At 46.9% G+C, this 10,134-nt stretch overlaps 1 protein-coding gene across 2 annotated transcripts; it reads left to right on the top strand.

The window, feature by feature from the left end:
- Positions 1–1,171: 1,171 nt before the first annotated feature.
- Positions 1,172–6,261, top strand: ANKRD65 (ankyrin repeat domain 65). 2 transcript variants are annotated; one of them, XM_024201676.2, is made up of 4 exons: positions 1,189–1,261; positions 2,124–2,387; positions 2,505–3,054; positions 4,680–6,261. In XM_024201676.2, the coding sequence occupies exons 2-4, from the start codon at positions 2,158–2,160 to the stop codon at positions 5,130–5,132; spliced, it is 1,233 nt and encodes a 410-aa protein (XP_024057444.2). In that variant the 5' UTR covers positions 1,189–1,261; positions 2,124–2,157; the 3' UTR covers positions 5,133–6,261. The 2 variants fall into 2 exon arrangements, with proteins under 2 accessions (XP_029769378.1, XP_024057444.2); XM_029913518.1 differs by having other exon boundaries at positions 1,172–2,387.
- The last annotated feature ends 3,873 nt before the right edge of the window (positions 6,262–10,134 follow it).

Genomic DNA, 10,134 nt, shown 5'->3' on the forward strand with positions numbered 1-10,134 from the left:
CTTGGCTTCCATTCTGCTGACCTGGGCTCCCCCCGCAGTTACCCGGTACAGGATTCTTCTTCCTGTGCTCAAGGCAAACGTTTGTAGTAGAATTGCTGTGAGCTGCTAAACAATTGCCATGTTCCACTCCAGCCCTGGCTTATTTCAGTGGTGGGAAAAGTGATGAATGAAAACAGGGCCTGATTTTCTGAGGTGCTGGGTACCCACAATTCCAGGTGGGAGATGCAGGTGTACCTGAAAATCAGGCCCATAGTTTGTAGGATATTTTTTCCAGGATCCTTCAGCATGAACAGCACCTGAAAGGCAAGATAGTCTTTCATTCTTCTTATGCCCCATAGAAGCAAGAGTTAATGCTTCAGGAGAGCACTTCACGGAGCTAAGCACTCGCCACCTGACCCTGTCTGGAAGATCAAAGGCTTTGCCAATGCCTAGTAAAAGCAGGTTATCATGTAACACAAGGAGCCTCAGAGAGGGGGAACATGTTGGTGCTTGTCAGAAGGTCTGCAGTTTATTAAGAGTAGCACCGAATTTACTTTAACTGTGCTGGGCAGACCTGAAGCTCTAGGGAATGTCACTCCAGTCCACAACAACCACAATCACTTTCCAAAGCTCTGAGCAGCTGACGGACTGGATCTGTAGTTGTCTTTCCCTGGAGAGCGTCTTACTACGAGGGAGTGGTGCTGTGTGACTCTGCTGACCTGGTGTCTCATTGTCTAGTGGAATGTTGGCAGCAGTGCTGAAAGAAGTTACATGTGTGCAGGGAAACAGACATTATCCTATTAACCATTAGCAACCAGGTCCTCCTCCCGAATCCATTTAGTCACTGAGTAAACAGCACGGAGGGAGCACAGTACTAGATACAGAAAGCCATGAGGACAGTGCGCTCTTCAGAGCCTACATGGTTCCCTGGACATTAAGGGGACACTCTCAAGGTCAGAGGGACTGACGCGTTTCACTTGCATTGATTTTTATCTCATACTGGTCTGTGTGATACCTTATACACAGGGGCTTTATTTCCCCCCCAACAGCTTCACTACTTAGTCGAATTTTTCTTTTTGAATTAATGCCAGTGGGCCGGCACCGAGGAACAACCCAGCGATAACCAAAGCTTGCAAAGGCTCCCACTACGGAAACGACCCTGCGATAACAAACCAGCGTGTGAAGTCTCGCACTGAGCAACAGCACTACCATAACAAGTTGTGCGTACAGCCGCGCCCGCCGGAGCCACCCTACGCACGTGACTGTGGCAGGAAAATGATTGGTAAGGAAAATTACTGTCCTTTCCATCTAAAAAGGGGTTGGCGCTGAGAGACAAGAACTAGCTTTCTTTGTTTATTTTTTATGATGGAAAATATCGCCACGGTGTCTGTGTGGTTTTGAGGATGTGGGTGTTGTGAAATGCTCCCCGTACGTCTCTTGAATCCCTGTATGGAAGAGCCCCAGCTGCAAAAGCAGAGCGCTCAGCCCCACAGGGGAACAAGGGGCTCGTTATTTGATCAGCCTCGTTTTGACTCAGGGCAAGTTGAGCTCTTAAAGGCTGTTTTGTACCCCTGAGCTTGGTCTGAGCACCCTCCCATTTGCTTATTATCAATGGACAGTGGAACCAAGTGGAGAGATGGCTATAGTCCTTCAGCCCCCTAACATGATTAAATACAGGTTCATGAAACATTAACCCTTTGCTCTGGGACAGTGGAAACCGACAGCAGTGGCCACTGTGAATCTCAGAGCCCAGGTCGACTGACTGGAGCTCGCGGGGCTCAGGCGGCAGGGCTAAAAATAGCAGTGTCGATGCTCTCGCTCGGGCTGGATCTGAAACCTTGTGAGGGGCGAAGGGTCTCAGAGCCCAGGCTCCAGCCCGAGTCAGAATATCTACACGGCTATTTTTAGCCACGTAGCCCAAGTCCGTTGACCCACGCTCTGAGACTCACCGCTGTGGGGTTTTTTGCAGTGTAGACATACCCATGGAGAGCAACAAAAGCCAACGGACAGCAATGGCTTTTGGTTACTATTAGATGGAAACCTGTGATGTAGAGGCTCCGCAGCCTAGTTTTAATTCCCTAATTCCCATAGTCCCCTCTGCAGTGATGGTGGGGGGTGTAGTTAATGGAACTAATATTCAGCAGATTATTTGTTGCTTGTTGAAAAAAAAAATGAGGAATGAGAGCAGAGGCCGAGTTCCTGAGGAGGTGGATGGAGCTGAGAGAGGAGATGACCCTGGAAGGAGAGTCGATGGGGAACAGCTCTGAATCTGGCATTCAGCTCATGGAGAATAACTCACCATCCACCCCTGTGCACCCGGGCTGGAGAGAGCTTCACCTGGCAGCTTGGGACGGCAACGCCCACCTGATGAAGCAGCTACTGAGGCAGGGGGCAGTGATAGAGAGCAGGTGAGCCCCCTGGAGCCAGCTGTTCCCACTCTACCCCAGCTCTGTCTCACTCATTCGCTCTCTGTCTGTCTCGTGCTGAAATAAACACCCTGAGGTTTCATTTTTGTGCCCACACAGGGATGAGAATGGATGGACGCCCTTACACAGTGCCACGCTGAAGGGGTCCATCATGCTGGTGAAGTTCCTGGTGCAGCGCGGAGCCGTGGTCCATGCCACAGACAGAGCACACTACACCCCGCTGCACCATGCCTCTTGGAGTGGCCATACCCAAGTGGCTGAGTTTCTCCTGGCTCGGGGATCCCCAGCATCAGCCGTGACTAAAGGGGGCCTCACCCCACTTCACTGTGCAGCAGCCAGCGGTCACACCCTCATCGTGCAGTTGCTCCTACGGCAAGGCACAGATCCTGCCAGCGGGGACAACAACCAGTGGACGGCACTGCACTGGGCGACGGTGAACAGCCAGCTGCATATTATGGACTTGCTGATTTGCCAGGGTCTCTCCCCAGACCTGGGCAGTAACGGAGGCATCACAGCACTGCACATCGCGGCAGAGACGGGAAGAAGTGATGCTCTAAGGTTCTTGCTAGCCAAGGGTGCCAACATCAATGCTCAGGATGGGCTGGGGAGAACAGCACTTGCCATTGCATCCAATAATGGCAATCAAGAGGTAGGCCCCTAATATCCATTTTTCTTAAGGCACTGAATTCTGCAATATGCTCATGGCAATGGTTCATTATCAGTTGATTAGGGTCAGCAAGGTGGGAGAGATGACCACTGAAGTCTATCAATAATAATATGAATATTTAGCTCTTACATAGCACTTTTCATCCATAGATCTCAAAACACTTTACGACGAGGTCTGTATCATTATCCCCATTTTACAGATGGGGAAACTGAGGCACGGTGGGGGGAAGTGACCTGCCCAAGGTCTCCCCACAGGTCAGTGGCAGAGCTGGGAATAGAAGACAGGTCTCCTGAGTCCCAGTCCAGTGCTCACTTGGGACAATCCGAGATGACCAAAGATGCTGACTCAGACCCAGCCGTTCGGCTGTGAATGTTATGTCTGGGTTATCAACACTGACCGCTTTCTCTCTTGATTGTCCTCTGGGGTTCCAAAGTTCCACAAAGTGGAAAGATATGCCTGAAGAGATGCAGCTAGCTCCATTGACTGGTGGCTCGTATTGAACTATATGATCTCTGACACAATAGCACAATGGGCTTGGCTTCTCTATGCATGTTTAGGGAAAAGATACATCACAAAAACGTAAAGGACTCTACTTTCTAACAGCACCTTGGCTGAAGACAGATCCTATTCTGGTGATGGCATTCGATAGCTTGGGTGCCATTGGTAGTTTGTACAGGTGCACTACATGTACAGTTGCCTTTTCTAAGGAGGGACAGTAAATCAGCTGGAAATTCCCCCTGCCCTGCCCGACCCCCAGCTATCAGAACACAGGGGAGAATTCAATGCGTGACTTTAAAATAGGAGAATGAAATGGAAGAATTAAAAGGCAAATGCAAAGATAAAATGCAAATGAAACTTGGCACGGCACGCTCTAGGAATTATTTGGGGGGAGTTCTGTGGCCTGTGTTATACAGGAGATCAGACTAGATGATCTCAATGGTTCCTTCTGGCCATGGGATCTATAAATCTATGAAATTTATATTCACCAAGAAAAATAAATCTACTAGACTATGCCTCGCTGAGAATACTTCAAAAAGAAGCAGGAAGCTGCATTTACTGCTAAAAACACTGATTCACTAAAACTGAAATCCTGGCCCTACTAGGGTGACCAGACAGCAAATGTGAAAAATCGGGACAGGAGGTGGGGGGTTATAGGAGCCTCTATAAGAAAAAGACCCAAAAATCAGGACTGTCCCTATAAAATCAGAACATCCGGTCACCCTAGGCACTACTGAAGCCCTCAGAAGGAATTTCCAGTTGCTTGTCCCATGCCAAGACTTGAAGAGCAAAAAGTAATACTCATTTTAAGGCCCTGATCCTGCAGTGAGCTCTATATTGGCACAAGGGTCTCTGAGACTGCAAATGGCCACTGAAATTGCTGGAGGTTGCGCAGTGTGGGCCCGGTCCTACAAGATGCCGACCCACTCCTAAGAGGTGCTGAGTGCCCTCAACTCCTGTTGACTTGGAAATGAAAATAGCTGCTCGCAAGAGGTGCTCACGGTTTTGCAGGTTTGGGCTCAATATTCCAATGTATTGCAAGAAGGTGGAACGTATGCCCATTCGTTTGCATGGGGCCACACAACTGAACTCTCTTTTTCTTTTCCCAGATTACAGAGCTGTTGCTGAAAAGCAAAGCTGATGTGAACAAGAAGGACCACTACGGCTGCACGGCACTCCACAAGGCAGCAGCTGCGGGACACTTGGCCCTCGTCCACCTGCTGATTAAGACAGGAGCTGTTGCCAACATTAGGGACTGTCTGAATCTGACTCCGCTTCACAGAGCTGCCTGTCGTGGGCACAGCGAGGTAGCTAATTACCTTCTGGACCATGGAGCTGAGATCAATGCAGCCGGCTGGCTAAACAAAACCCCGCTGCACTTGGCTGTGGAAAAAAACCACTTCCTTTTAATGGAGCTGCTGCTGGGGAAGGGGGCAAGTCTGTCCCTCCGAACTCGCTGGCATGAAACGGCACAGGATCTAGCATCAGACAGGGTCCTACCTGCGGGCACTCCGTCCACTTCCCAGGAGAAGATGACAAGCTGCAATCCGGACCTGAACTAGATCCCAACTCGAGTACAGTTAGCTGGCGCTGAGAGGCATGAGAACAACTTTGTCCTTCAGTTTCCTCTGCTGCCATCTTGTGAAGAAGGATCAGACTTTCCCATCATTCCAGTATTAACCGATAAAGGGCCTGATTCTCATTTACATTGTTCTTGCAGTGTAACAGAACCTTAAAGGGGGTATAAATATACTGTATATCCATTGTAAGGCCCCTTTATACTGCTAGAGTGGTGTCACAGGGCCTTAGTATAAATGAGAATAAGGCTCTAATTTTTAAAAGGTTCTGTCTTTACCAATGTGCTGCTGTAATACGTATTTACTAGGGATGTGATTAAACCATCTTTGGGGATTCATTAGATACCAGATAATGTAGCCAGTGGATACTAAGATGAATCAGGGAGGTGGGGTGCGTGGTGCCCAAGGCGCAAGATGGGGTCCTGGAAAGGGTGGTCGGAGTAATGAAGCAGCAGAGGACACGGTAAGGGAGATTGGTAGAAGATCGGCCAGGCAGCGAGAAGAAGCAAGACCACACTTAAAATGGCCGCCGTCATCACATGGTGGTAGCCATTTGAAGTGCCTGAAATTCACTTACCATTTAGCTTGGGATGCAGAAGAAGGGCAAAATGGCCAGATCTGTGCTATTTACAATCACCCTATCTCTAGAATACACCTTTGTACATTAGAATAATCCTATGCTGATGTCATCTTTATATTCAGCCAGTGGCCATGTAATAAACCTGTATGCATAAAAGAAACAGTGAATCAACCGAGGAATTACCAGCTCTTGTAGCATAGGAAGCACTGAATCAGCAAAGCTGTCATCTAGGCCATAACTGCACCTGCTGCCTCCATATAGGGCCGGATTCCAAATGAATGCAGGATGTCATTTGTTTCCAAGTGGAAAAATAGCTCCAATGCTCCCAAGTAGTCACTTCCATGCCTGCAGCCAAAATCAAACCTGTACATTTTGAAGGCGGGTTGAAGACATGTAATAAAAATACGTCAACAGAAGTTCAATGAAAATAAGAATTAGGTCTTGGTTAAAGCTGGATGGATAATATTTGTCAAGTAATGGAACTATTCACTATTCCATGTTTTGCATTACTCAACTTTACAGCTGGTTGAGTGCAATATTTGATGAATAATACATGATCCGGACAATATTTTACTTGATAAATCGTATTATCCAGTATTTGAACAGCTCTCTTTTCAGTCTATAACCCCCACTGTGGACATTAACTCATGTTACAATAATAATTTTGCACTTCTATGGCTCCTTCTAACCAATGGTCTCAAAGCACTTTGTTATTTTTTACTATTATTCATTTACATAGCTCTTTCCAAGCACAGACTAAGACGTATTCCCTAGCCATTAGCTTGTACACCTCTACTCCGATATAATGCGGCCCGATATAACACGAATTTGGATAGAACGCGGTAAAGCAGCGCTCCAGGGGGGCGGGGCTGTGCACTCCGGCGGATCAAAGCAAGTTAGATATAATGCAGTTTCACCTATAATGCGGTAAGATTTTTTGGCTCCCAAGGACAGCATTATATCGGGGTAGAGGTGTATATAGTCTTAGGCTTTGTCCCTTTAGCTGGATTCACACGGGCAGATCCCTGCACTCACGCAGGACCCCCCAAAAGTCAGTGGGGTTCTCCACTGGTGCAGGGGTCCCATGCACAAAGCAGTTAGTAGGGCCTAGAATAGACATGTCAAAGCTTGGGCCAACAGTTCAGATGAGGAGAGATTGCTGGCAATGTGAACACCTTTAGAAGGTGTAAACTAGCAGTGTGCAGCAATCACAACAAAATTCTGTCGGGTCACCTACGTCCTTCCTACAGGCTCTTCTAGTGTAATCATCTCAGCAAAGTGAGCTTGGTCTTACATTGCCAGAAACCAAAAAGAGGCATGTCCCCCAGTCTGGGTGACTACATTCAGCACTGTAGGTGACTGGGGGATGCGACAAGGTAGCTTCCCAAGCATGGAGTAGGGATCCCTGCCTTCCTTCTATGCAACATGCCGGATTTACAGAATCCAATACTGCCTCATTATCTTCCCATCTGCAGGGAGAGAGGGACGCTAAACTGGAGATAACCCCTGCTGGCCAATGATCAGGTAGGAAGTCTACACAGTCATGAAAGGTTTCAGCTATGAAAAATTTGCACCTCCCAGACTGATTTTTCATTCATTTGCTTGTACCTATTCACCACTGTGACACTTTCCCACTGTGCCCAGAATCATAAGCCAATATTTTACTCATCTGCCTCAGCAAGGGAGAGTTTTGCTGGAGCTTAAACTGTGTGTTAGGGCCCAGCCACACCAGTCTGTCTGCCTCACCAGCAAACTCCTCGAGAGTCTGCCAGTCTTCACCTTGCCTTGCAGGTAACATTCAGTCAACCCCAGTCCCCGAACCCCTTGGACCATTCCTCTGCAGCATCCAACTCTTGTCACCAGATGACCACAGAAATACCAAGTCCACCATCTCGAAAGAGACAGAATACACCCTAGCTTGTTGGCACATCTGAGACTGCACACTACACTTGGTAATATAACAGCACTGAGTGACTTTATGGTAAAACTAAAATTAGTTTATTAATAAAGAGCAGAGGTTTACGTGATACTGAGCGGAGATAATAGAAACAGAAAGTGGTTACAAATAAAACAAAAGAAAACACGCTTTCTAGTGTCTAAAACTTAACAGTCTCAGGCAATTTCTCACCTACAGTCAGTTCTCAGCATCCTCAACCCACATGGTTGAGGAACCAGCTTTCACAGATTCCAAAAGTGCTGGCCCCTTTTGTGCCTTAAGTGATGGATAACCAAGGAGTCCCTTTGATTCCCTTTTACAGTCAGAAAACCTTTGAAATGTATTCTTTGAAAAATAAACGCAAAGTTCTTCTCCCCTGCTCATAGGTGCCAACTCCGTGGGTGATCTGGGGCTGGAGTACCCCCTAGCGTCTCCCACCCACCGGCAGGCCCGTGGATCAGCACCTCCCCATCTCTCCCAGCCCCTCCCGCCCGCTGTGAACAGCTGTTTCGCGGCATGCAGGAAGCTGGGGGGGAGGGGGAAGGAGCAAGGATGCGGTGCGCTCGGGGGAGGAACTGGGCAGGAAGAGGCGGGGTGGGGTTGGAGTAGGAAGAGGCAGGGTGGGGCCTTGGGGGAAGGGATGACGTGGGGGCGGGGCCTGGGGCAGAGCCAGGGGTCGAGCACCCCCCGGCACTTTGAAAAGTCGGCACCCGTGCCCCTGCTGCTTTTTCCTCTGGGTGCAGGCACCAAGCTCCTTCTTCCTCCTCTGGTCAATTCGCCTTCTCGTTTGCCTTGATCACTTTGTTTACCTTAGATGTATATGTACTTTTATTGTCCTTTTCTTGTAACCAGGCCATGAGGTTTTCTCATCTACCTGTTAGCCTGATCCATGAAGACAAGTAACCCACGATCCTTTGTTTATCAACTGCCTCCACGACATCTTGTAAGAACACATTTCCAGCACACGTACATAACTGTTTATACGCAACCCATACCCACATCACACAATGATATTCATGACCAGCATGTCACCATTTTCATGACACCTCACAAGAACGGTTTGGCTAAATATTCTGACAAGAGCGTGTTGGATGTACTGAGTTTGTCAGATCTGCTGGGATTTATGGTTACATAACAGTACGCCCTTTGCCAGTTGGCATAAAAGAGCTCTTCAGGGCACAACTACCTATGAAATCCGAACAAATGACAGAATGGAATAACTTCACCACTGAAATGCAACCACCCTTGGGGTAATGACTGCAGACATGGCACACAACATGCTGCACAACTGTGTATGTATATGCAGATAGGAGGAGAAATTTTGGCAGACACCAGGGCAAAAGTCTCATCTGATGTAGCCCCTATTTTAATATTACAAACATCTTATCTGCAATTTATATCTATGGTATACTGTATATCAATAATATTATGTACAGTATATCTAACCTATAAACTATATCTACATATATTACACAAAAAGTCCTAAGTTAAAAGAATAATATTAAGGTTGCACAGTCAAAAGTTAGGAAATGCCAGAATTAAGGCTGCTGGTGTAACCTTAATTCAGCCCCCTTGTGCAAATGCATTATGGGCTTCAATTACATTACCCATTTACTGTTTTTTCCACAAGACCCCTGCCTCATTCAGTGCACAGAATAGATGGTGCTCACTTAAAGAGCAGCTATTTCATATTTTGTTTTCTCCACATTTTTCAATGTGGTGGCTCCAGGCCTTTACTGCACACTATTCAAACCCTGTTCTGAAAACAGAATTATTAATTTCCTCATGGGCTTTTGTATGGTACTGTTGTGATAACCGGGCATATAAATTTACCCTAATTGTGAGTTCAACTGTGAAAAGTGAATAAAAGTTCAGAAAATGTCACAATAACCTATAAAAACAAATGTTGATGGGAAAAGGTGCAAAAGATATTTATGTACCAGCGACCCTGAATCTTGTTTAAGACTGTTTAATGTCGGACAGTGATTGGGTCATGTTAACACCTTTAACTCTTTGGGTCCATTTATTCCCTCTAAATTAATACAATAGCATCATCATAGCATCTGAGTGCTTTACAAACATTAATTTCCACAACACCCCTGGGAGATGAGGGCATGTTGTTATCTTCATTTTACAGAGGGGGAACTAAGGCACAAAGAGATTAAAGTCAAAAGTATCTACTAATTTTGGGTGCCCAGTTATTTGAGACACCTGGGACCTGATATTCCAGAATATTTAGCATTATGCAGCACTTTATATGTTCAAAGCACAGCTCCCATTGATTTCAGCTGCAGCTGTGAGAGTGGATTTTCGGGGAACAGCAAATGGCTCATCATTGGCTCAAAGGCCTTATTTCAAGTCCCTGCTCCAAAGCACGAGGACACTAGAGCGTCCTAAAGAAAAGTTTGTGGGAAAGTTTTTTTCCTCCTTCTCACAAACAGCTGAACTCTGTTGGCTACATTTTTTTTTTT

The sequence above is a fragment of the Terrapene carolina genome, unplaced genomic scaffold (genome assembly GCF_002925995.2).
Source record: "Terrapene carolina triunguis isolate 2854851 unplaced genomic scaffold, T_m_triunguis-2.0 Scaffold714, whole genome shotgun sequence".
Classification (NCBI taxonomy): Eukaryota; Metazoa; Chordata; order Testudines; family Emydidae; genus Terrapene; species Terrapene triunguis.